Source organism: Cyprinodon variegatus, unplaced genomic scaffold, assembly GCF_000732505.1.
Source record: "Cyprinodon variegatus isolate N-32 unplaced genomic scaffold, C_variegatus-1.0 Scaffold7, whole genome shotgun sequence".
In the NCBI taxonomy this organism is placed as follows: Eukaryota; Metazoa; Chordata; class Actinopteri; order Cyprinodontiformes; family Cyprinodontidae; genus Cyprinodon; species Cyprinodon variegatus.
Window position 1 is genome coordinate 684,045 of NW_015150460.1, and position 27,758 is coordinate 711,802.

A 27,758-nucleotide genomic window follows, 5' to 3' on the forward strand; every position below is an offset into this window, starting at 1 on the left:
CTTACTGTACATATAAAGGCTCATATATCATGGAATATTCTGGGTAAGATGTGTTTATTGTAAGATGAATCGATCAAAGCATTTATTCATCCCGCAAGAGAAAAATCAAAGTTTCACATATGGAGGATCAGGTAACTAAGCAGGAAATGGAGAAAATATTTCATCATTTTGAGTTTCTGTTTTAGTTGAACAATCAGATTTTTTTCTCTGTCACACTACAGTTAGAAATGCTGCTTTCACTGATGATCTGCTATTTTCACAGATATTTTTTTGTTTATTGTGATATGCACCATGAGCTTCAGTATTAGAACAGTGGTGCGTTAACATCAGCAGCCCTAATGTCAGCAATAGACAATTTCAAAGCACAGAGGTGTGCATGAAAACCACTGCTTCAAAACACATAACCATGAACATTTATTATGCTTGAGGGGCGTTTTGATTAGTTTGTCGTCTGCATAACTGATTATTTTTCCAGTTCCACTTGATGAACTTTACCTTTAGTACAGAGTTCCATTGCAAAAGAGTCAAAACTTGAATCTATGCTTTAGGTCTCATCTTGACACATCAGCTGAGCTTCGATTCTCTCTGGGATCTCTGGCCGAAACCCAGTCGGACCATTACCGCTCGGCTAAAGTCATCCGCCGGCCAAGGAGGGGTCGGATAGGTTTGCGCGAAACAAAGGTGAGGTGAATGCAACACACTTCATCTAACAGCTGTTCATTTTTACTAAAAAAAAAAAATAAAAAATAAATTTTAGTTTTTGATTTGTCAATAAAAAATATGCTGCAGACTGAATGAACTGGTTCCTTATTGATTTAACTGGTTGAAAATATAATGAAATATAACAGTTAAGCTATGTATTTATCTTTATATACTGTGTCCCATTTATCAAAGATTACTTTATTAAAGATTACTTTATTTTCTGTGTAAAACTTTTTTAAGGAAATTTGCTTTGAGCTGAGAGCAATAAGTGATTTTAAGTTTACATTTATTAGTTTTGGCAGACAGTATTTTTTTACGTAGGGTCAAATTGGCTTAGATAGCATTATATGTGGTTCTTTTTAACTGTTTAAATTAATTTCACTTAAAAAAAAAAGTGATTGACAAAAATGTAGAAAAGAAAAGAAACTCATGAGGGACAAATGTCTTTAACAGCTCTTTGTTTTATACTTGTGCATTCTGGAAATGTTGATCATAATAAAAAGATATTTCTTTGTATTTTTTTTTAAATGTACACCAGTTTCTTTAACAGGGAAAATCTATTCTAGGAGGTTTGATGATTCCAACTCATGTGATCTGGGTTTTTTTCATATTTTTTTTTTAGTGTAAGCTGTTTTTTTTTATTATTTCTAAAAGCATTAAGAGCTAAAGAATTTTTCAGAAAACTAAACAAACTAAAAGCTTGTCAGCAAATATAAATTTAATGATTGCATCATTTAAAAGATTTCCCAAAAAAACATGATTTTGTTGTTTGTTTTTAATGTTCAGGCTAAGTCTCTTGGGGAGCATGAGTGGCGCTCCCAGCAGCTGGGCGTTTTGGGAGGCCATCACTTCGAAAGCGACACCGAGATGTCGGACATCGACGACGACGACAGGGAAACTTTGTTCAGCTCCATGGACCTTCTCTCTCCTAGCGGCCACTCCGATGCACAAACTCTGGCCATGATGCTTCAAGAGCAGCTGGATGCCATCAACAAAGAGATACGGTACCTGACAGACACCACCATAGATGTTTGGCACAAGAAGACAAATGGAGCTATGACAGTCAGACTCTTTGCACTGGAAAAAATCGAAATCTAAATAAGTCATTTTTTTCTTAAAATAAGTTCTTGAATTGAGAAGGTAAAAGGGACATTTTGCCGATGAAGACAGATAATTTACATTTCAAATAAGAAAACACAATTACATTGTCTTATTTCAAATGCATATTATCTAAATATCTTATTCTAAGAGTAAAAATACTCATTCCCTTGGCAAATCATTTACATACTCAAATATAGGGTTGAATGCACTTAATTGAAGACATTTTTTGCTCATTTTTAGATCAGTTTTCCAGTGTGTAGTCACAAAAATTCTAGCCCACACTGGGAGCTGACAAAATGTGAATTACTGGCATCGCCACTGATCAGACAGCAAAGCAGGCTGGGAGATATGAATTAGACCTTGTGATGCATTCACAACGTGTTTTAGGCGTTAAAGCTTCTGAACGTGCAAATTCTTCGGGAGGGGCAGGGGTGCCGTTGAGTCACAGCAACGCGTCTGAGCATTGGGAGTTCAGAAAATTTAGCTTGTGCTGCTGGATGCAAGAGCGTCAACCAGAAAAGCTGATTCAGGAATTTATTTGGAGAAACAGAAACCACACATGCAAGCTGTGATCCCTTCTGCAGAGCTGTCTGCAAAAATAAATCGACACTAAAGGTTTAACTCCAAAAGTTCGAAAAAAATAAAAATAAAAAATAGAATGGATCGTTATGAGGAATTATTGCTGCACTAAAAACCTGGTGAAACAGTTTATAAATAGCCAAATTTGCTAAAAATCTTAAAACTCCTGATGAAAAATATTCAATTGAATATTCTTGTACTTGCAGTTTTTACAACAAACCTTAAAATCTCTTTATATTCACTTCCGGCTTTACAAATGGCAGCAGGAAATCCCCCACATGCTGGCCGCTTCAGAGAGCATTGAGCTACCTCGCAGTGGTTGGCTGGAGGTGTGGCACTGCATATTTTAGTAGGATCATGATCATGATGAATTGACCACACAGATTATGTTTTGCGGCGTATTTGTTCTCTTTAAAATGTGTCAAAACAATTTTTACATCTGTTCTGTGGCTTGCGTCCAGAGCGTTGAAACGTCAAAGCAACTGATAAGCGTTTGACGCAGCGTCCACATTTTGGCGTTAAAGCGTTTTCGATCCTTAGATCACTTTCGGTGTGAACATATAACATGGAGCTAAAATAACATATATAACGCATAACGAATGACATGTTACTTAGAAACAAAAACAAAAAAAAATCTAATGAAATACTTTATTTTATAATACATTTCGTTTTCAAATATAAGAACAATAAAAGTAATTTGCCTTTTTATTAAATTTTCCAAAAACACAGCTGCTGAATTGAGCGTTTCTACAAGTATGTGCTGCTTCGTACCTGCTAATGCTGGTATAATCATGTACTCATATGTATTCATAACTTCATTTCAAGTAGTGTGAATGAGCTTGTTGCTAATTTGCATTCACCCCAACAGAAACAGATGAACATTCCTGTCACGTACACTTCATTTTAATCTGACTGGATGTAATGATCATGCATCCAAGGAGTTTCCTCGTGGCTAATTACAGAATTAGATCCTAGATATAGGTGAAACAGATTAGCTTACACTGAGCCCTTCATTAGTTCTACTCACTTCAGGATTTCTGGGGTTTTAATGGAGGCACACCCCAAAGACCTGAAGATAAGAGTGAATTCTCAAACGTTCTTTCCTTTTTAACATTTTAAATGTCGACAGTTTAGAACCAGAGGGACTATAAAATGTTCTCCTGGGGACTTTAAATTGTACGCTACAATAGATTTAAAGTATTTCTGGCTCCTCCTGGTCTGTTCAGGCTGATACAGGAGGAGAAGGAGTCAACAGAGCTGCGAGCAGAGGAGATTGAGAACAGGGTGGCCAGCGTCAGCCTGGAAGGGCTTAACCTGGCTCGGATGCACCACCATGGAGCCTCCATCACTGCCTCAGCCACCGCCTCCTCCCTGGCCTCATCTTCTCCACCCAGCGGGCACTCTACCCCCAAACTGGACCCCAGAAGCCCTGCACGGGACATGGAGCGCATGGGGGTGATGACTCTGGTAAGTTGTTTGTAACTGTCATTTTGTTCATGTGATTCATGTTTGTGTACCGGTACATAAATTTAATGGTCTGTAGGTTTAGGAAACTTTTTGAATCTGTAACTATAAGAATTGTGTGTATTTTTATTTTGTATTCATAGTTTCATTATATTTCTATTTGTTTTAAAATGCACATTTACAAGAACTGAAAAGGTCACAAATTACAAAACATTACATATCTGGCATTACAGACTCTAATCTATTCTGAAACAAAATTCTCTCTATATTAGCCTGGCTGTGAAAGCAAAATATTTTATGTACTGTTAATCTTTGAATGAAAAGGTAGCAATCACATTAATAGTCAGTTGAACAAATGCTTTCAACTCTCATCACACAGTTTGTGTTTTAACTATTTTACCTCTGTCCAAAAATATCTGCAAAAATTGAATTTACACTGTGAAAAACTTAAAGAACCCTTTAACAGCTACTGATTGCCACTTTGTTTGAAATAACCTCTGAATCTAATATTGTAGATCTCTTTCTGGCATTGGTCTGAATATGATATAATTGAACTTTACTGATCTCACATTGGAGAAATTTACCTCTGCAATTAACCCATCCCCTTGGGGAGCAGTGGGCTGCCATTGTGTGGCGTCCAGGGAGCAGTGTGGGGTTAAGGGTCTTTGCTCAGGAACACAAGAGTGGAGGCTGTGGGGATCGAACCGGGTACTTGCAACCTTCTCAGAGCACAAGTGCACTGCTTTAATCACTAGGCCAACACTCCCCACCTGGAGAACATGTGTTCACGCCTAGCTACCAGCATACGGAGATTTCACTTTTGTTTGAGTTTTTTTTTTTGTATAATTTTTTTGATTTAAGATCCTTGACATGTTTTGGATCATTGTCAGGCAGCCTTATCCAGTTTGATTTTAAGGTAACATTAAAATAAAAGGAGCTTAAAAGAAAAATGGAATTAAAAAAAATGAAAGCCATTGAATAAATTAGTTAATAAATTTGTTTAAAAAATAAGTGTCACAAAATAATTCCTAAATTATGATATATATTATGAAAAAAATACATAAATAGCATAATTAATACTATAATTGAATAAATAAAACATTTTAAAGATAAGATCATTATTTTAACTTTTTTTTAAATTTCATGGCTATTTTTATTTATTTAATGGAATATTTTATTGGCATTTTTTCAATGGCAGAATCTATTTAATTTTGAATGAAACAGCTCTCCATAGAAGAGTAAATCATTATTTAGTCCACATATAGTTTAATATACAGTACAGTCCAGAGGATAAGTAACCAAAGGTGAAAAACTTAAAGCTTTTTGGAATTTTTTTTTTCTTTTTCTTAAACCTAAATCAGAATTAAAAGTACTTAAATGCATACTTACCTCAGTTATGGTTGGGTATCATGATCCAATAATAAATAACTGACTGTGGCAGAAATAGAGGCCATTACCACTGCTCTCTTACCAAAATTAACACGTCTAGCTACTAGCAGACGGATATTTCAGTTTTGTTGGGGTTTTTTTTGTATATGAAGTCTGTTTCAAGCTGTTGTTTCAATTGTTGTTTAATTTAAAATCCAGCCTTTGATGGATCCCAGGATTTTTAATTTTAAACCATTATTTTGACATATTTTAGATAATTGTCAGGCAGCCGCATCCGGTTTGATTTTAAGGTAATGCATCACTGTTAAATCAGCCACTATCATGTAGTATAGAAGGTGTTGGAGTCCTTCAGGTTCAGTTGATCAGTGCTTCCCAACTGGTGTGACTTGTGTCCTGGAATGCTGTTTGTTAACATACCTTCTGAAAACTGTCCAAAAATATCATCTGGCAAGAAAACATTCCTCCACATATTATCCTTGAACTTCCTGGATTTTCTGTTAAAGCCTTTAGATTGTTTTTGTAGGGTAACAAAGTTTTCCTCTCTGCTTACCAACTTTCTAAGTTCAACTGTAGGAGGTTAAACATCTACATTAACGGTAACAGGAGCCTGCTGCAGGTCCTGTGATGAGATTTTAGCATCTTTCCATCTGCTTTCAGGATGAACTCTCGTGGACGCTGGAATCTTGTTGTTTTAAATGATCTCGGATTGTTGAATATTTTCCATTAACTTGAATAATTGGAAGTTATGTGGAGACCTCCATAAAACCCTGTTAGTTCAAATCAGCTTGTGAGAATTAGCGGGAAAATGTTTTAGTCTAATAGCAGCCTTTATGATGGACTCAATGCAGTAATTATTTGTTTTCTGATTTATACCATCAGTTTATTGGTGCCTCCTTAATTTTTAAGTGTTGCATTATGACTAATCGACTTTTTCTCCACATTAAATGTAAAAACAAAAAAGATTAGATTATCCGGGCCTCATTTTTTAAATAAATATAAATATTCCATAAGCAGTTCCTATAAAAAACATGCCCAGCTTGTTAAACCTTTTTAAAAAAGGTTTTTATTTTTTTGCAAAAATACCTGAAGATATGCCTGGGTTTAATTTATTTTGTTATACACATTAAATCTATCTTAAATTTGCTTTATTTTTTAAGACATCCCAAGTTATATAAAGTTATTTCAGTAAATCCTGACCCTCCTATAACTTGAAAAAAGTCTTTGAAGCTCAGAGGAGCTTTACGTCAGTCTCACACTGACCTACTGTAACCCTAACATGTTTTGCCCGACAACTCCCAGAAGAAAATTTTTCTTGAGTGCCGTTTATGCGGCTGAAGCTGCCACAGATGCAGCCTGGTTGCATCGTTCAGTGTGAAGGACTTCCTGCACCACTTTCACTGTGAACCTGGAGTAAGAAGATTTGAGAATCTTAAACCGAGGAAACCTTTTTTTCCTCCAAACACTAAAGTTTAATTAAATGCTACAGATGTTTCATGCAGTGATTTAAAAACGTGATTAAAAATCCTCTCGTGTCGCCCACACGGCACTGCAACTCCTCTGATGATGGTGAAAACAATAAAATATTCTACAAGTGGAAATCTGACTAATTGCTGCCCAGATTGCTTTTCACTGAAATGTTTTTAAGTTTGGTAAATTTAGATTCCATCAGCATCAGCAGCTAAAACAGTCAAATCCATACTAATGTAAATATATAGGTGGTTACCAGGCTACTGCACGGCAACATTTGAATGGGTTGTGGTGAGGCAGTGGAACATCAACAATATAAAGAACAAATGGCTTTTAAAAGCTCTGCCACTGCGCTAGACTTTCATCAACTTAAAGTATGAAAAAGAAAATACCTGCCAGTGTTTCAAGTGGACCCATTTTGTGAATTATCTCTTTACTCACTTAAGTTATACTGATAATAGCTCATTTTGAGTCTTCGTCAAAGGGTAACCCCCCCCATGCTAAAGTTGGCATCTCACCACAAAGTAAGCATTAACTGAAAATATAAGAAGTATGAATTTTCAGCCATTTTCAGTAACCTGAGAGGTACAACCAGAACATTTCTGAATTTATTTCTCATACTGTTCTCATAAAAAGAGAAAATATCCCCAGGTTAGAATGCACACATAAAAAATGTGTGCATTCTAACCTGGGGTCTTAATAGTCAATAATAAAGATGAATAAATGGCTTTAAAAATAATATTTTAATGCAAATTAAACCATGAATACAAAAGGTTATGATGTGTAAATGTCTTTATTTAAAGGCTTTGATGTTGTTGATCAAATGACTGGTTTGTCTCTGAGTGGATTTTTGGCAGCGGCTCATAGGGATCTTCTGATGCATGATGTTTATATGCAAGAAGCAACCTTTTTGATATGCTGTTCACCGTTTCATCATTGCATGCTGACATATCAAAATGACCATCTTTTCTTATCTCCCCTCTTTCCAGCCCAGTGATCTGAGGAAGCACAGAAGAAAGGTATAGAAAGCAGCAGAGTATTTGTTAATTTTTCACACTAAGCTCTCATATTTCTCTTTAATGGCTGCTGTAATGACAACATGAAGGGACTGTTGACTTGCTTGCAGTCAGGTATTCCTGATTCACCCTTTTGTCCTCGCCCCTCAGATAGCTGCTGTGGAAGAGGATGGCCGAGAGGACAAGGCCACCATCAAATGTGAGACCTCCCCGCCTCCAACGCCGCGCACTGTGCGAATGACACACACACTGCCAGCCTCCTCGCACAATGATGCACGAGGGTATATTTCCAGCTTTATATTTGAAAATAAGATGCAGTTTTATTTTTTAAAAAGAGCTAAAATAGTCTGCATTGTACAATTAATTCCCTCCCAGGATTGTGGCTTCTCTGGAGGCTGAAGCCAGTGCCCTAAGTAGCATAACCAGCAGCCAAGACTCCCTGCACAAACAGCCGAAGAAGAAAGGGATCAAATCCTCCATTGGACGCTTGTTCGGCAAAAAGGAAAAAGGTCGACTGGGGCATCTAGCACACAGACAGGTCATGGTCGATCCTCAAGGTGAGAGATACATTAGGACAGATAGTATTTTTTACAGGTTTTCCCCCCTCTGGTGTTTTGCACATGTATGAGAGAAGAGAAAAGGCTCCGCAGTCTGTTGCTACATTGCACAGGTTCTTTTGATAATGGTTGTAATATCTTCTGGGGTAACAAAAATATCAATTTGGAAGTGTTTTTGAACAAAGTGCTTAACGTTGTGAGCTACAAGTGGTCAAACTGTAGGTCCTTTTTCATTCCCTGTGCAGATCTGAGCTCCTTTCTCATCAAAGCTTCCCCATTATGAACTCTAATCTTTTCCCGTCTCTGATCAGATTGATTTGGCCGTCTTCCTTACACTATACAAGTTTTTTTTTTTTTTACTCTTGGTTTTTCTTTTACTCTTGTGTGGAATCTATGATGGGTTTCATGTGCTTTTTAGGCTTAGCTATTGTGATCTATCATCAAAAGTGCCCATGTTCTCTCGCTGCGGCAGAGCCTCAACAAAGTATCCAGGTGAACGAGTGTGAGCAGCACATCACGTTCGCCAGATAATCCGGCCTGAAGCCTGAACTGAATAATGGGGCCCAAAGAAGTAGCTGCAGTTAATAGAGGCAACATGTCGGGCAAATGTAAAGACATGTAGCGGAAACTTAAAAAATATCATTTACCTTTTAACCTTGCACCATGCAAAGGTGCGGATGTTGTTCCTAGCTTCATCATTTAAAAAAAGAAAAAAAAAATATCTGGAAATAATATCCCAAAGAATTCATTTATTATAGTTTCGATATGGATGAGATTTTCTTATTCTATCAAACAACCTGGGATTAGAAAAGATCACCGCTTTGATTAATAGAAAAATCTGTTCAACTCCTATAATAACATTGTTACTTTCAAAGGCCAATTGTTTACTAAATTACTAAAGATTTACAAAAAGCCATTCTTATTTAATTATTGCATCAAAATTAAATGAGCTTTAACCAAATTGCTTTGCAAAACCTTTGAAATTACAGCAACTGTGCAGAAAATCAAGCAGGTCTTAGACTCAAACATGTGAAGCTAAAAAGCATGATGAAAAAGTTCACATAAAAATGAAAGTATGCATGTTCACTCTTATGTAAGGTGAAGGATTAGTGTTACTTAGGGCTTCTTTCCCTTTTCGAAGATCTCTGAAAACCTTTATGATTCATGGGAACTTTGATTCTTTAAAACTAGAATGATTGAAGTAAAACGCTCTTGCTCTCTGCTGGAGACTGAAAGTTTGTCCTCATCTTGTCTTTGAGCAAGAAGATAATCAAATACTCTGAGGCCAAACCATTACAGAAAAAAGGTAATCAACCTTTTCCCCTTAAAAAAAAAATGAATGCAACAGCAAGTCATTTTCAACTCGCACTTAAAAAAAAAAAGGCTGTTAAAAACATTTACTGCCCTCTGCGAGCCGCACATCCAGCTGCTACAGCGCTGTCACTGCAAGCAGCAGGAGGATGCAGATCACAAACAAATGACTGGTGTACAGCAGCCTTAATACAGCTGCAAATTGTTGCTGTTATAGACGTCAGCTATCAAGTAAAGCATTTTTATTCGCTCTCTTAAGGTGAATCAAACTATCCATGTTTTATTGATAAATTGATCACTTCAAAGTCACAATAGTAACAAAGGATTAGAAAATATGGTTTAAATAAGTCCAATAACAGGTCTGCATCAGTTTTTTAATTTGAGGTCTCTCCATGGAGCAGATGCTCTGCACAGATCCCCTCTTCTGCAAGCCCTGTCCCAATCCAATTCTTGTTTTCTTTGTTTTTTTTCCTTCCTCCTCTGAAAAAGGTTTTCTTTGCTGGTGTTTCCTGGCTCCTCCGTATCATAACCCTCCAAAAGAAAAAGAAAAACGTTAATAATCACCTGTGGGAAGCGCAGCGAGGCGTGTGTTTCTAAAGCCCAGGCCTATAAATTGGGCTGCAAGTCGGTCGTCTTTCCGCAAGAATGAGAACAAAACCATGAAACTGGCACCGGGGTCTGCGACACAAACGCTGAGGTTTTCTGGCAGCCCACTTAATCATCTCATAAACAATTAGATTACCATCATAATTAGGGAAAAAAAAAGAACTTTTTGCTGCTTAACATTGAGAATTGTCCCTGAGAGCTGTTTTGTGCCTTTTTGGTTTTTTCTATTTTTTTTTTTTTCTTTGTCTGTTGGATTATTTCCTCACTGGACAAACATGTAATAAAGGGGAGATTATGCCACTAGAGTAGAATGTTCATCTATTTTACGACTTTCCTCACATTTTAAAAAACACTGTCAAAAAGTGTGAATTGCACCAAATGGAGCAATCACTTGTAGCATCAAAATTAGGGATCTGAACCATAACATTAGTTTAATTAATGCTCTAGATTCTTTATAATGTATTAACATTGTCAAATCTGTCGTCTCTCCTTCTTCACCAGCCACGATGATGGACCCAGATGCATCAGGCCAGGACATGGGGGTGGGCAAGTTGGGAACCCAGGCTGAGAAGGACCGCAGATTAAAAAAGAAGTAAGATCATGAGCTGTATCCTGTTAACATTCATCCAATTTGTTAGTGATTTTTAAAATAGATCCTCAAACTACAACACAGTCAAATCAATTCAGAGCTTTTAAACCCAGACACTCTTATTTTCAGCATTTGCCTGATCCTCCTGCACCCCCTGCACACTATGAAATAGTAAATCCTTTGCTGAGAGCAGGGTCAATAGAAAGCAGAAGCTGGATCAGTGTCCAGGAGCGGATAACAGTGTCACTATATTCACACACAGAGCCAAAGTCAGACTATTGATCCAGCCTGAAAAGCCAATTAATCCCACAGATGAGCTCTGTCAATTTTGAAGATGTAGGCGGATCTCCCCGCTCTACACTCCTAGGTTACGCTTTAGAGTGTTGCACTACCTGCTGTATGCGTGTGACTGCGTGTGCGTGCATTTGCCATGCTCCAGTGCCAAATGATGAATGTCATTTGCTTGAAGTTCATATTGAGTCGTCGTGACGAATAACTTTGCCTCCCATGTAGTTGGTCAATATGCAGTGGTTGTTGTATGTTGACAAATGTGCTGTTTTCCTCCCCACCGCACTGACTTCTCCATAGCTGTGTCCGGGACCCGGGCCTCGCCACCACCTTGCATCTTGGCGCCTCCTCCACACTGCATGCCATTATAAGCTGCCTGCTCTCTTTTTCCATTTCAGCATCTTGATCGATCAAAAAAAAAAAAAAAAAACGCTGTGATCTCATTGTAGATTAGCTGTTTTTTCCTTCAACTCTGTTCCGGAATGTAACTGAGCATTTGAATGTAAGGCCATGGAAGTGGGGTTTCTTGTTGTTTTTTCGAGGCATTTCTCATTTCCTCTTCTGCACGACGTGTGAAAAATGACATTTTCTTTCACTGGTCTACAGATGCTCCTGTTAAACGAATGCCCTCCATAGTGAGAGTACAGTGTGTGTTTGAGCGAGTGTGCATGTGGTTTTTAAAGAGTCGTTTTATTAAATGCCTTTGAACTCATTAACATTTGTGTACTTTTGTCTCCCCGTCGCTCTTTCTCCCCCGTTCTCTCTGACTCTTCCTCTCCCTTTCATCATCCTCTGACTCTAACAAAGCGGGTAAGTTGTTGTGAGGATCTCAAACTGACCTCTCCTGGATATGACCATTGTTTCAGCCATTTTTGCCCTGTCTGCCATCTCTCCTGTCTGTCCTACCATGAAAGACCCGTGCCAAATCTATCTAATCTATCTATCCTTCCTTGGTGGCTTTTAACGAAGCCATTGCCTTTTTTTCTGTTTTTATTTACAACCTGAAGATCTTTCTTTCCCTCACCTTTTTTTTTTTTTACAGTTCAATGGCAGCTGCGCCTACGGCTGGATAGAGGATAGAGGTTGTGCCGCCACTAAAACTGGGGCTTAATTTTCACACCCAGACTCTCTTCTCTCCTTTTATGTGTCTCTATTCTTATTTCTGTGTTAAATAACCAGCGACAGTGTCTGGTTATGAATGTTTTATAGTTTTTTTTTTCTGTTTTTGATTTATCATAACTTTTTCCTGACTTCCCTCTTCCCAGCTATGTTCAGTGGATGTATTTCATCATGCATTAAACCCGGGCTGAACATAAAAACATGATCTAACTCCCCCATGTGCAAAATAGATGAAGATGAAGAACGTCCTTGGTTGTATTTGGATGAACACATTTCTTCTACCATCTGCAGACTTTTTCTTTGCCATGTAAAGTACTTTGCAGAAGTATTTGTGCACTCTAAACTTTTTTTTTTCACATTTTTCATGAAAGATTCATAAATTTTAATGTATATTATTTTGTTTTTATGGTATGGATCAACACAAAGAAGAAGCTTTGTTGTTTTCGTACAGCAGAAAATAAAATTTAGCAGCATCTCTCAGCAGCCTCAATGTCAATTAGCTATAATAAAGGAATGTTTTTTAAGAAACAGTACTTGGTTTCACTGCACACTGAGGTATAAGAATAAAAGACTTAACATTTTGGGTAGAAGTTCATCTTCTCTCAGAGCAGCAACGCTAAAATTGAAAATTTCTCTTAAAAATACAGCCTGTTGCCTCAAATTGGCTTTTTCCAGATTCCCTTTATTTTAGTTGACTGAGCTTGAATTACAGCTGTAATTGCAGCTATAGAGTATTAACTCGGGGCAAATACAGGTCGCCATTTTCAGATGCAATATGTAAAAAAAGGATGTTTATTTGATTATGAATTACTTTGTGTTGGACTGTAACAAACAATCCCAATAAAGTACATTAAAGTTTTTTGAGTGAACATGAAAAAAGTGGAAAAGTTCAAGTGTTGAAAATACTTTTGCAAGCCCCTGTATGTCGTGCTAAAGTGTATTTGTTCACTGTACTAACCTCAATGGCCCGGTGCTGCATATATCATGTTTACAGCTACATCTGAAAACATTAGAATATTGAATAAAAGTGCAAAAATTCTCACCAGTCATCTCTGAAAGTCAAACTTATATAGAATCATTACACATGTTTGAAGACGCTTTGCTTCCCATCCAGGAAGCTTTTTGAATTGAAAAAAGCTTCCTGGATGGGAAGCGAAACGTCTTCAAACTTGGAAACAAAGTCCAGTGGATTTTTTAAATTTTCTTTTTTTTAGCTTTTTTGGAATTTATTATTGGTACTTAATGGTGTCGTGCCATAATCCGCTAATTGAGTCTTTAAACGGTAACTCACTCTGGGTCAGAAAACAGTCTTCAACAGCCATTAGCTTCATTTATATGGACATAAGAAACCAGAATAAATAGCTGATCAGAATAAAAACATGTTAGTCTGAATATTCTGATCAGTTTTAGTCGGACTGGAATTAAATTGTAATCCAACAGGAGGAGTGGTCTATAGTGGTGTATGCCGACTGAGAATCTGATCGCCATGCATGTAAGTGCTTGACAGGTGGCTAATCCCGCTGGCTTGCTATTTTCAGAATAGTCTTGTTTACGTCGCTTTTTTATTCTGATTAGCAGTTTGTCCCCCCCGCCAATAACTTAAGTCTATATAAATACAATCAGCTTATTTCTTGTTCTTTAATCTGTAAATTACATTTTAATCTGATTGTGAAATTTTGTGCATGCACACAAGGTTAGTTGGTTGTTCTAAGTTCTGAATATTGGCAGAAAATTTAGTGGAAGGACGAAGTATGGTTAGAAAAGTTGGAGAGGATTGTCAAACTAAATCAATTTAAGAATTTGGGTGAGCTTCCCCGAGTGGACCAAGGCATCAAGAGCCGTCACACATACAGAATACTGGGCACCATCTTCCATGGGCTAAGGAGAAATGGATCTGAACTGTTCTTCAATAGTGCAGAGTCCTGTTTTCATGGAGTTTATTCTGAATTTTATCTATAAATCAAGGTCACAAAGTGGAGAGGCACAGACTCCACTGTCAGTGATGCTGTGGTGCCGTGCCATCTGCTGCTGTTGGTCCTCTGGGTTTTCTGCAATCCACAGTCAATGCAGCCGCCTACTGGGGAAATTCTAGAGCACGTCATGCTTCCCTCTGCTGGCAAGCTGGATGGAGATGCTGGTTTTATTTTGGGTTTTTTCCAGCAGGACCTGGTGCTGCACACACGGCCAGATACCAGAGGCTGGTTCAGTGAGCACAGTGCCCCGTTTTTTTTTTTGCCTGGCCTGCAAACCCTCCTACCCCCCCACCCTAAACAAAGTCTATGGACTGTTGTCAAAAGGAAGATGAAGCCCAGAATTTGTGGTTTTCTTTACCTCTAAGCTATTAATAATCAAAGTTACAACTAGTTAAAGCTTAAATATTTGACTCTGCGTAGTGAATCCCTGTAAAATAATTGTTTAACTTTCTGAAATGACTGGGTAAAAGAAATTGCACGATAAAATATTCTTATTTTTTGAGATGGATCTGTTTTTTTGTTTGTTTTTTTGCTCACTCCTTCAATCTGTCAAACGCTTTGACAAGACCACAAAGGAATGAGGTTGTTTTTTCCCCCCCTTTTTTTTTTAAATGTGTTCAAAAATGAGTTACTTCTGTGTGTAGATATTAGGTTGTGTTGGTAAAGCCCTTTTGGCCCTTCATCTCAGCGTGAGAGGATTCACTACAATAGAAACAGCTGTGTGCACAACAAACTAAAAGGATCCATTTACTCCTTCTATTCAATAAGGTGCAATTTCCATCACGCTGACTAGGGCTGCTCCAAGTGAGGCGAAACTAAATCTTACTCAGCTCTCTCAGGATCCACTTCACCACCTGCTAAACAAAACCATGGAGCACAGCCCAGAAAATCAGAGGAAAAGTTGCACATAAAAAAACCCTACTGCATAATTCAAACACTGAATCCAAAATATCTCTTTGCAAGTAGAAAAAAAGTCAGTATCAGCAGAATAAAGTGTGAGTGGATGAAATGGGAAAATCCTGCTTAGATTAGTGATGCGGTAACCAGGTTTACTGAGCACCATCTAAGAGGACGTATGTTTGAAAACTTTGCAAGTTTTCAAGGAGACACCATCATCTAAATGGGTTCTACTATATAATCACATATAATTGCTTATAGATGCATTCATGCCACTTGTACTTGTTTACATGTTTTTATGTTACAACCACATATATAAATGTACTTTTGGGGGGGGTTGTATGATCTCTGATCCACTCAATAGTGCTTAAGTTTGATGGAAAAAGGTTTTTTGTTGTTTGTTTTTCTTTCTAACAAATCCAGATCTGGAAAAAAATCTTTTAGCAGCTTGATTGAATACTTAAACCCATCTTATTTTTTACCTGTAATTTGCAAAATGAGTTGAGCTCAGCTATAAATGCTTCTGAGTCAGAGTTAAGTCTGGATTTAGGCTTATTTCAACTCATGAATGTGCTATAATCTAACCTATTCACTGTTTTAAGTTTGGTTTTATTGTGCTGCTGGATGTTAAACATCCTCTCCAGGTTATCCTTCCTCCATCATCACCACATTTGTGCCATACTGCTGCAATTTCTGATTTATACAGCAATTGGTGAGATGTTCAAAGCTGCAGACATTCTTCTATAACCTAAACCAGCCTGAAACGTTGTCCATGTTCTCCTAAAACCTGTGTGGCCTCTATAGAAAAGATGCATTCATACAGAGATGACATCAACAAAGAGGAGGAATTTGTTTCTGATTAAAAGATGATTAATACAAATACAGGCCACTATAATATAGATTATTGTCTCATTTTGTTTTGTAAAAATATATATAGAAACAAACAGGAATCAAAGCTCCTGTATTTAAAAAAAGAGCTAATTTCTTCTTTCTTTTGAATAAAGTTTCTGTAAACTACATTGAAGTTGTTGCATAAAAAGATGAAAAGTTTAAGGAGGCACAATGAACTTAAAACAGTAAAAAAATTTAAGGAATAACTGGCTAATTTTGGATGAGCTTAAAAAAAGCTATTAAAAAAATGGTGAGATAACGATGCTACTGAGCAGCAGAGTAAAAAAAAAAAAAAAGAAAGGAAACTCTTTGGATATTGCAGCCTGTGTGTAATGTGCTTTCTCCACTCTGAGAGATAAATGATCAAGTGTTGCCCTTTTCAGCATCCAGCACTTGGTTTACAGGCTGGTCTCTGAGATGAAACGAGAGGGAGGGAGTACCAACCTCTCATGCACTAGGCACACAGAAAGAAAGAACTCTGCTCACAGAATAAAACAAGAAAAGCACAGCAGCATTGCTGCTGGGATTTTGGAGAAAGTGTGTGAGGATGTGAGAGTTTCCATTAAGATTTCACTGACTGGTCGCCTGTTTGTTTAAGCTGTCTAAGTTCCCCTGTTCATTCAAGTTCTACTTTATTTCTGCTCTCAGGCACGAGCTTTTGGAGGAGGCCAGGAGGAAAGGATTACCTTTCGCCCAGTGGGACGGCCCCACAGTTGTAGCCTGGTTGGAGGTAAACATTATCTTTTTAGGTAGAAAAGATCATGAACCATTTTCAGATTTTCCATTTTGACTGCTTATGCTAGGATAAAACATATAATAGTGTAAATATTGAGGAAATACCTTTTATTTGATCCTCAACTATAAGTGTTAAAGGGGACATTAACGGTTTGTTAAAATGTTTAAAAGGCTCATTGTCCACAGTCACTAATAAAACCAACTTCAGGCACATTTAAGATGTTCCATTGAATTAATCAGACTTTTTATCGTTGGTTAGTCCCTCCGAGTTCGGAGACACTGAAGTTGGTTCCAGTGTGTAACCGCTGTGCAAAAACCAGAAGGTATTTTTATGGTTGCAGAACTCCAGGCTGCTGAACAGCAGAAGTTCGTCATAGTTTCTCCTCTACTACCAATGCATGTGAAAGTAGAGGTCTGCAGCCATGAAAAGGATCTAAAAATCCTTAATAATACCTTAATAAATGAGCTTTAGATCGACATTACACAAGTTATAGAGAGAGGTGATGTTACACAGTTATTAGTTGTAGATATATTGTGTTTATTTACTTAAAGGGAATCTTTTTGCTGTCAGGGTAAGAGTTGGAGATTGTAAAACTTCCTTGAACATAGATTACAATTGAAGATTGAAAATTTTTGCGAATATTTTCAGATAGGAATGTGGAAGAGTAGTGTTTTATTCCGGTTACGGCTCTGAACGCAGACAAGGGGATATAAAGATCTCGGAAAATTCGACCATTACAATGATTGAATATTTCAAAGGGCAACTAATGGAGGGAAAATATTTTATGATGGAGATACTGTTTATTCCCTATGTGCTCATCTACGTTCGGTGAATAGATCCTTGCAGAGAATGTTTTCATTTATTTTTCCACTTGCCACGTAGCAGTTATTAAAACTGATATCTTCAGATCTTTTTCTATGCGGTTTTAGTTTAATTTTCAGAATAAAATTTGAAACTAAAGGAGAAGTAAACAACTTCTAGCTGTTAAATTCCCCTGCGTTCTTCATTCTTCTGCTTAGAGCACTGAAAAGATTAGGACTCATGGACTGAGCAGGCATCTTTCTGAACATAATTTAATGAGATATTGATTTAAAAAAGAATTTTATTAATGGCCTTCCTAAAAAGGGAAATGATTGACACTGTTTAAATACAGACTGCCCCCTACCTGTCAGTGGGCTTTATGCAGACAGCCTGCTCATGACCCCTCCAATCCTTCCATCACACCATGCCAGATAAGGATGGAGTAAATAGGATTATGGAGGCTGATGGTTAGATTTTTTTTTAGGCTGCTGATGATGCTTTTTTTTTTTTTTTGCAAGCATTACACATTTTTGAAAACACAAGCTAGATCCCATCAGTCATTTGTAGAAACCCAGTGGTATGAAACAACATGCTGAGTCCTAAATGAAACTTTTCAACGAATTGAGGACTATTATTAGAAAATGCATTAAATAAATAAATATGTGAAAGAAAAGCATCATTGAAAAAGAATCCCTTTGCTGTAAAACATTTTCCCCCTTTCTGGTTCTTCAAAAGTCTCTGCTATGTTTTAAAGGACTAAAATGACCTGGGTATTACAGCAGCTCCTAATTTTTTATCAAATATATAATAAGTTGAGATAAAAGAGCTCAGTCAATCTTTTCCTACCATCTTTGCTTTCTCTGTATGCTGCAGTTATGGTTGGGAATGCCAGCCTGGTACGTGGCGGCGTGCCGTGCCAACGTGAAGAGCGGTGCTATCATGTCGGCCCTTTCTGACACCGAGATCCAGAGAGAGATCGGAATCAGCAATCCCCTGCACAGACTCAAACTTCGCCTGGCCATCCAGGAGATGGTCTCCCTCACCAGCCCCTCAGCCCCACCCACCACCAGAACCGTGAGTTATATCTGTAAATGAACTCTGAGTTGATTTAAATTTAGAAGAAAACAAATTTGATTCAGCAGAAATAGGAAATAATTTCAGATGTTAAGGTTTAAATTCCTTAAAGGATGAAGCCATTTCAACAGTTACCATTTCTCCCACTGAAGCAGCTCTGATTCTATTCAAACATTAAATAGTTTACAAAAAAATCAGACATGATGCATTACTAACTAAATGCCGTCATGGTATTAGTATAAGGTCTGTGAGGATTTTTTAAAAATTAATCTGCAAAGCAGCAACACAAATACATTGGAGTTCCCTGTAAAAGAAGAAAGGAAAAAAGATTTAAAATGTATACTTTTTTCTAACCTTGCCACATTATTTGGTCATAAATGCTCCTATTAGTTGGCATGATGCCTTTGTGTGAGTCTCTGTCTAACATTTACTAGTATTCAAAAACAAAGATTACAATGGCAAACAGCATTCTGTACTTTATTATAGCAGTCAGTGCTGCCAGCATTGCTGAAACAGAACTTTCTACATATATTCCAAAAGAATAGACTATAACTAGATAGACTAGAGATTGTCATTGGCTGCCAGCATTTCCACAGCCACTATATTTCATGACACAGCGAGGTTGAAAGCTCAGAAAGGTGTAACAAGACACTTTGACAGTGCAGCGTTTCTGTCATCCTCTGAAAGCCTTCCCCTCTTTCACTCAGCAGCCTGAATGAGCTGCAGACGTGTCTAGACCTGCTGTAGAAAACGGTATCCAATTAAATAGTCTCTCATATCTCTGAGCTTCCTTTAACGTCACTGCTAACCTCGCCGAAAATCCACCATCTTTAGATTTTTTTCTCCCTCAGCAACATCATCCACAGAAAAGAGTTTTGTCAGCAGAAGCTGATAATGCAAATATGGTGCATTTACTGCTTTAAAAAAAGGCTGGAATTTTGAGTTCTCACACTGGCAGGCAGCAGTCCAGCAAGAAAATCAGAGAAAATGCAAACTTAATGTATTTAAGTTGGAAATTTTGCATGCAACCCCATAACTAACCCCATAACTAGGACACCCTTTTGCCTGTTCTTTGTATCAGTTCTTTAATAACTATGATGGTACTCTTCCCTCATGTTCAGCCTTCCCATCTGATTGACCACTCAGCTCCAGACTACTTGAAAGTCTCCATATGCGAAATGTTTCATAGCTTTTGTTATTGTTTTAAGTAATTTACCCCATTTAAAAAAAGCAAATAATAAAGGTCAGATGTTTGTACACCTGTTAGAATTATGTTGCATCAGCAATAGATTTATTTATTTGCAGATTAAGGAGAACTGCAGGAAAAAAAAAAAGAGGTCGAGATCAGCCCTAGTTGACTCGTAAAGACTCATGTTTGGGGTGAAAATCCCGTCAACGGTAACTTGTACAAAAGTTGGGTTGAAACCACTAAACTGCACAAGTATAAAGATGAGTGGGTGTTCTCCAAACACTTGTCTGCCCATTTATTCCCAATCCTCGCCACTTTCAGAGCCTCCTGTCATGGAAAATTGAAAGGCGCCATTTATTCCAACTTTATTCGATTTACCCCTCTAGTGAAATGAAATCCTAACAGATTGATTCCTCCTTATGACTCTGATTGCTGTCATTTATAATGTGGCACTGGAGTAAAATGTCTTTCTGGGGAAATAGAGAAGTGAGGGATGAGTAACATGCGGTTTGTCTTTTGATGTAATGATCTTTGTTTTGCATGAAGGTTTGCTAATTTATGTTATTTAACTGTATGTCTGCATTGAGATGCTATGTGCTGTCCCGTTTTTTTTTTTGTCCTTTACACATTTCCTTTGACCCCTGGTGGGTTTCATCATCTGACCGTGATGCTATAAAACTATTGGCTTACAGTGGTGCTGCTCTTCTTCTTTAACACTGCTTGCCCCTCCTACTGGACCTCTACTACCAATCCTGCTCCTACTGCTCTGTCTCTTGGGCTCCGCCCGTTGTAGCCATCGGGCAACGTATGGGTGACCCATGAGGAGATGGAGACCCTGGCAGCTCCTTCCAAAACGGTCAGTCCCCATGTGTCCTAATACACCCATTTCTTCCCGCATCAGTGTGTTAGAGTTAACATCTCAGTGTAGAATGATGGTGGTTGACACAGAAAGCATGCAATAGTTAAAGCCCCTCTTTATCTCTAGATGTAATCATTTAGCTTCAAGCATTTTGGTGCTGATTTTATCATTAGTTTGCTGTTAATTAGCTAGGGGAATTTTTAGAAATGAAACAAATATATTGGATGTTTTTGCTTAGAACAGAATTCAGAATAAATAAAAATGTAAGGATGAATTTCTTACTATGGGATCCTGTATTTAAAGAATTATACATGTGTTTTAGGTATTTTTCCAAAGTGTGCTTCTGAGCAACCAAATAGTTTGTTTTTTTTAAATAACTTTGGAGCATTAGCTGCTTAGCTTTTTATCCATTTTCTGTCCAGTATTTGCACCTGATCATGGTCGAATATGCAGTTTTGGTATAATATTAATGATAATAGTGTATAAATGAAATATGGGGCCTAACACAGCTTTCTACGGCACATTAACAATAAACTAATTCATCCTTCTTCTGTATTTCAGTGTTTTAACAAAATAGCTCTGATTTATCTTTTATTTTTTTAGATGTTTTATCTTTTTCGTTTATATCGATTCAAACTAAAATAGACAGAAACTGTCTGTTTTAGTGTTGGTCTAAAGCCTGAATGACTCATATGTCAGAGTTAAGTGATTTAGATTACATTCTTTTTAAAAAGAACCAATTAAAACCCAAAACAAACCTGAAAATTTCAGGAAATGTTGCTCCTGACTTCTTTTAACATACTGTTGCAAGACTGATTATAATAGAATTACGTTGTGCTAAGAGTTGGACCCTATGGCGTGTTAAATGCATCATTTCATTCAGAATGCTTAACCATGTTCAGTGGCCCTTGCAACTTGGCGTAATAAAAAATAAATATTTTAAATCTTTATCTCCACAGTCAGGGGGAAAAATTTACTGTGATGTCAGCATAGATCTAGTAAAGTTTTACGGTCAAAATTATTGATATATAAAAAAAAAAGTTAACTTCTTTAATAAATTCTATTTCACTTGCATAAGAGTTTTGAGACAAACTGTAAAGGCATTGTGGTGTTTTTTTTAACCCTTTCAAATGCAGCTCACTCACCTGGGGTCCGTTTCACAAAACGGTTTTAAACCTTAAAAAAACAGGGAAACTGAGTTTTCCGTTTCCCAAAGAGACTTTACTCAACCTCTGTGTCTGTTACCGTAGTAACATTCTCCCTAAATTCAACCTGGTCAGCAGCAGGTTTTCCTAAATGATCTGTGTCCTCTTTCTCTACCCTCCTTTAAGACAATCAAGTTTTATTTCTATTGTAGTTTTGTACAAACAATAAAATAAAAAAAATCTTCACTAGGTCTGTTACAGACATTAGGTGATAAAAATAGAAACATAGCATGTCCTTTAGACGAGCATCCAATTAAAGAAGGAGCGGCACTAATTTAGATAGAATTAAATGTCTATAGGGAGCCGGTTCTCAGTGTATAAATGTCCTTTTTATATTCAGGTATCTTTCAGTGCTACAGTTTTACCTCACAATCCATCACATACATCCACAACCTTCTTGTCCTCACATTTCCAGCATTGATTTCTTAAGTAATTAATATTCGTGAGAGCAAATTGATGTGATAACAGTATTATAAAAAAAACAGCTGCACAGTCAGGCAGCCACTTATTTACTGCGTTATGGAAGACAAGAAGAAAATGAGGAAAAAGCATGAAATGTGCAGGTCCTACTTGTAAACTATTTTTCGTTTCACCCTTTTGGTTTACAGCAGTATAGATATTTATTAGTTTGTTTGAATAGGTATTTTTCATATCTGAAAATAAATTTTTTCCTTGTCAAAGTAAACTTTTTAAACAAAATGGCATTCTTATCTAAAATTAAAATGTGAATGTCTGGAATTGGGTTTCAGATATCCATATTTCTATTATTACTGTTCATAATTTGTATTATTTTGATCAGAAAGAAACAGAGAGGAGGCTGCTTTTAATAAATGTTAAAACGGCCTGCCATAGTTGACTTCATATAAACTTGCACATTAACTCAAGCAACAATCTTCTTCTACTACTTCTTCCTCTTTCTAACACTTTCTCTAATATTTTTTTAATTTCTGCATTAAAGCTCTAGTTCCAGTGGTGTGACATACACACTTCCTGTTGCCTGTTGTCATGGTGACTGATGATGGCTTTTTAAGCACCTGCTCAACTCTGAGTTGATTAAACTAACTCAGAGCAGCTTTTATAGAACTGAAAGCTTAGTCTCTGACCTTAGATTACATCAATTCAGAGTTTGTTAAACCTGCTTTGTGAAACGGACCCTTATAAAACATTTTATTACTGCCTGAGTATATTCATGCTTACTGAAAAGGGGAAAAATATAAAGTTAATAGGATAGATTTTAAACATTCAGATGTTGCGGTAACCCAACATTTGATAAGGCCTGTTGTTGATGCCTGAACCATTTGACCTCTGCAACGGCCGCTGGTTGAGGTAGTTTATGGTTTGCATTTAAGCTTAACCTAAATGGATATCATTAAATAAATGCAGCATTTTCATTGCAAACAGAAAACTGTCTTATTTATTTTAATTTTTTCTTCTTTTTGCTGGTGTTTTACCAGAAGTCGGATTCAGAAGAGGGGAGCTGGGCACAGGTAAGGCCATAATCTGACGTCTATAAGTAGTTCAACAAAACCACAGCTGCAGCGCTTTTAATTTACTAAGTCTGTTGCATCGTAGACACTCGCTTATGGAGACATGAACCATGAGTGGATCGGAAATGAGTGGCTGCCCAGCCTCGGACTACCTCAGTACCGCAGCTACTTCATGGAGTGCCTGGTGGACGCCCGCATGTTGGACCACCTTACCAAGAAGGACCTGAGGGTACACCTCAAAATGGTAGACAGCTTCCACAGGTACCTGACATCACTAAATGTGAGATACAAAAAGCTACATTCACAAAAAATAAATTGGTTTTCATTGTTTCTTCAAACACACCCACCCATAAAAAAAAATTTCACATCTGTATCAAGACATGAAAATTAATTGCATACATTTTAATTAAAAATCAAACATCATTTTCCTTCTCCTGTACAATTTTGTTCTACATTGTTTGAATGCGTTTATTTGGAAAAAGACAACTGATTTAATTTGGTGTCTCAAAACAGAACAAGTTTACAGTATGGGATCATGTGTCTGAAGAAGCTCAACTATGACAGGAAGGAGTTGGAGAGACGCAGAGAACAAAGCCTGCATGAAATAAGAGGCAAGAAAAACTTTTGCAACATTTCCTGTTATGATTTATAAAATTGTATTTTTGCTCATTTTAGTTAATGATTTTCCTTCATGCAGATGTGCTGGTGTGGAGTAATGAGCGAGTCATCCGCTGGGTGCAGAGTATAGGCCTGAGGGATTACGCTAACATCCTACTGGAGAGTGGCGTGCATGGAGCTCTGGTTGCCCTGGATGACAACTTTGACTACAGCAGCCTGGCGCTGCTCCTCCAGATCCCCAACCAAAACACTCAGGTGCTTCACACTATTAAAAAAACGTGTTTAATTCAATTACATAATTATTCTACCAAAAATATCAATAAGAATTTATAATTAAATTCCCTTGCTACAGCATAAATGGTTATTTTTGTCAGCCCATTATTGATACTGATTTTATGAGCTAGTGGCTCAAAATCAGAACATGCAGATCTTCCAACTGTCCTTTTGGCATTCTGCCCTGTCAATTTTCACTCCTCATCTAAATGGCATGGATAATGTGTCAGCTGCCTCTGTCTCCATGCAGCTAAAAATAGCTGGAAGTGAAAATTAGCATGTGCTGTAATTGTTTTTTGTTTGTTTTTTTCTTTAGGCACGTCAGATTCTGGAGCGAGAGTACAATAATCTTCTGGCTCTAGGCACTGACAGGAGACTGGATGAGGTGAGCTATATTTAACATTCTGCAAAATTATTCACACCCCGTGAAAATCTTTATACTCTTTCAGGTTACATTCCTAGACTTAATGTATTTTGATCTTTGAAAAGAAATATTTCAGCAAGATTAGGCATTTAAGGTTGAACTATAAGTATCGGCATTAGGGGACAGGATAAAACTTAAAAATGTAAACCACAATTAGCTTCTACGGCATTTTCTGTTATGAAAAGTAAAGGTCAGTGTTTTAGCTTCCTGGGCTTCTGCTTTAAAACTACTGCAGCAAAGATTTTCACCCATGTGCTTGGCATAAGGAGCAGTGAGCTTATGTTGCGCTATAGGAGTTGCAGAGGTCATTTTAGGATTAAGAGGAACATTAGCGCCCCCTTTAGGAACTCAGATTTGGACTTTTTACCTTATTAAACTAACTTTGTGGGGGGATTTTGTATGGTAAACAAACAAAATAGTTCCCAATTGTGTAGTGAAAGAGGAAAAGTTACATGACTGTCATCTATTTTTGTTTCCTTGTCGATGCAACTAGAACACATGGGGGGAAGTGGTTAAATAACTCATTTCTGATCACAGCATCATGCTGTGGAGATGCTTTTTTTAAAATTAGGGACAAAGAAGCATGAATATAATTCAACTTTATTGTTATTACATTTTCACAAGTACAAAGCAATGAAATTCACTGTCTGCATTTAACCCTCTCCATGGGGAACATTGTGAGGTAAGGGTCTTGCTCAGGAACCCAGAATAGCAGCCTGTGGGAGTAGGGCTTAAACTGAGAGCCTCTGGATTCCAAGCACAATGCCCTAACCATTAGGCCGCCACTCCACAATTATGATGGACTAAGAAGTAATTTCTTAGAGAAAACCAATTAGAAGACTGAAAAACTAGAAACGTGGCTAATTTCTGAACTACAAAGCAATGCTTTAAAATAAAAGGTCCAAGTTACATTTGTAGCAAAACTTGCTCTTATTGCAATTCAAGGTTCAAGTATTTTGAAAGGTAGAGTAAGCCATACCCAAAATAAATTTGCTTAATAAAAAAGCAACTTTTCTTTTCGAAAAAAGAAGACAGCAAAGCACAACTGTATGTAACAAGTTTTATTTTGACGTAACCAAAAAGGGTTTCCCTCCCTGATACTTGCAGTCTGATAAACGGTGTCATTCATTTTTAAACTAATCTTGGATCAGTTTGCTAAATCGGTCTAACATTGCTGCATGTCTAAAAGAGTCGGCTTTAATTGTGAGGTAGTAGATCTTTCCATTTAGCCTGGAGTTAATCAAAAGTCATTAAATGCATTGATTTCTACATTTTTTTTGTGCAATATTAAGCTCTTTATCTTGGATTTTTATTAGGAAACTCAATGCATTTTTTTTTCTTGATTAGTGTGATGACAAAGATTTCCGGAGTCCGTCGTGGCGGAGGCAGTTCCCTCCCCGGGACGTCCACGGCATCAGCATGATGCCTGGATCTGCAGAAACGCTTCCGGCTGGGTTCCGTCTAACTACGACGTCCGGTCATTCCAGAAGACTGCCCCCTGATGGTAAGAGCCATCTATTCTCCTCTGTTGGGTCGGTTACTAATCTGGTCTATAAAATACAGCTGAAATAAGGACCTTTTATCAACCTGTTGAACAAGTAGATGGAAAAAAAAAAACACCTGAAAGGAGTTTGAGCTGCTGCTTCATGTCAGCAGCATTTTGACAGTGTTTCTTCTCTCTGACGGCTGCTCTGCAGTCCTCTTTGAGGTGCTGGATGACAGTCCTGACGACATGTATTTGGACTGGTTTCAAGGTCAGCTATGTCCAAGAAGTTCTGGGCTTGTCAGTGCTGCCGCCATACTAATTCTACGTGACCCCTTTCATATTGTCAACCACTGCCCTGCTGTTTTCTTTCCTTAAAATTCATCTTTCATAAAAGTTCCAAACTGTCATGAGGGGCTAGATTAACTTTATATTGTAACTCTTAAAGGAATGGTAGACAAAAACCAAGGCGTTAGTGTAATGCAACTTACCTGAAGGTTTCTGTAAACCTTTAGTATGGAATAGAAAAAACGATCTAGGAATGAGTAAAAATGTCTTAAATTAAGTATATTTACCCTTAATTTGAGTAGGTAAATGAGATAGTTTGCCAATGGAATGAGTATTTTTACACTTAAAATTAGATAATGCAATTGTGTTTTCTTATCTTAAATGTAAATTGTCTTGTTCCATTGGCAAAACATCTCTTTTACCTCCTCAACCCAAGAACAAATGCACTTATTTTAAGAAATAATGACTTATCTAGATTTTGATTTTTTTCCAGTGTAAATGTTTTTCTCTTTTCCAATTTGTAGTTGTGAAAAAGGAAATACGTTTTGTTAAACCCCGATTTCCTGAACATCAGACAAGTTCTAGTTAATATATGGGTCAGAACACATTTTCCCAAACTTATTATAACTTGTACTTAACCTTTTAAAGTGTAAATATTGGAGCATATGAATACCACAGACAGATCAGGAGTTGGATTCAGGATTGTTTAATGTTGAAATATTGAGTGGTTCTAACACATTTCATAGAAACATCCAACAAGGTTATTTGTCGATATTGGAGGATTAATTAAGTAGGGCTCAGGGCTGGAATGACAAACTTGTAGTGGGTCCGTTTCTGGCCGATATCCTTTAGTTCCTTCATCTCTAATCTCTGTGTGTGCTGGTTTGTAACACTCAAAATATTCATTTGTGGTTTCCATTCTTCCTTTTGTTATCTGTGGCTTTTTCCTCCGAGTGATCCAAAATTAAATGTTAAATTTGATTTGGTGGTAGATTTACTGTTTTTTTTCTCCCTGTGTCCACCTACAGTCGGACCGTCTGCAGTGCAGCGACTGGACAGCTCCACGGTGAGAACCTACTCCTGCTGAGAGGAGGAAGCAGGGGACCTTAAACTGTATGTAACAACAGTGTCTCGCTCAGCTGAATACACAGGTTTTATAAGTAGCACTTAGAAAAAAGGGAAATGCTACAGAGGCAAAAATCAGCTTACATTTTGTGCTAATGCACTCCAACAGTAAAACAACAGAGTTCAACGAGTGCGTTGGGTTGAAATAGTGTTATGTGATACTTCCAGCTGATGCAAACGCTTGCAATTATACACAGAAGATGGTACAAGGTTGAGGCAGAAATTAATATTTAATGTTTTGTAAGAA

General features: G+C 37.3%; 1 protein-coding gene across 4 annotated transcripts in view; it reads left to right on the forward strand.

Moving 5' to 3' along the window:
- The window catches only part of ppfia2 (protein tyrosine phosphatase, receptor type, f polypeptide (PTPRF), interacting protein (liprin), alpha 2), a 205,410-nt gene that overhangs the window by 174,989 nt on the left and 2,663 nt on the right, over window positions 1–27,758 (forward strand). For 2 of the 4 annotated variants that reach the window (XM_015376281.1, XM_015376291.1), the window contains exons 14-24: window positions 549–681; window positions 1,489–1,706; window positions 3,609–3,849; window positions 7,692–7,721; window positions 7,869–7,999; window positions 8,094–8,275; window positions 10,694–10,784; window positions 11,877–11,879; window positions 16,598–16,679; window positions 18,360–18,560; window positions 20,442–20,577. In XM_015376281.1, the coding sequence (XP_015231767.1) occupies window positions 549–681; window positions 1,489–1,706; window positions 3,609–3,849; window positions 7,692–7,721; window positions 7,869–7,999; window positions 8,094–8,275; window positions 10,694–10,784; window positions 11,877–11,879; window positions 16,598–16,679; window positions 18,360–18,560; window positions 20,442–20,564 (1,435 nt within the window). In that variant the 3' untranslated portion in view covers window positions 20,565–20,577. Of the gene's footprint in view, window positions 1–548; window positions 682–1,488; window positions 1,707–3,608; window positions 3,850–7,691; window positions 7,722–7,868; window positions 8,000–8,093; window positions 8,276–10,693; window positions 10,785–11,876; window positions 11,880–16,597; window positions 16,680–18,359; window positions 18,561–20,441; window positions 20,606–23,267; window positions 23,301–23,385; window positions 23,562–23,813; window positions 23,912–23,997; window positions 24,174–24,507; window positions 24,577–25,962; window positions 26,120–27,414; window positions 27,500–27,758 lie in introns of those variants that run through there. The other 2 variants (XM_015376309.1, XM_015376300.1) reach the window with 2 other exon arrangements.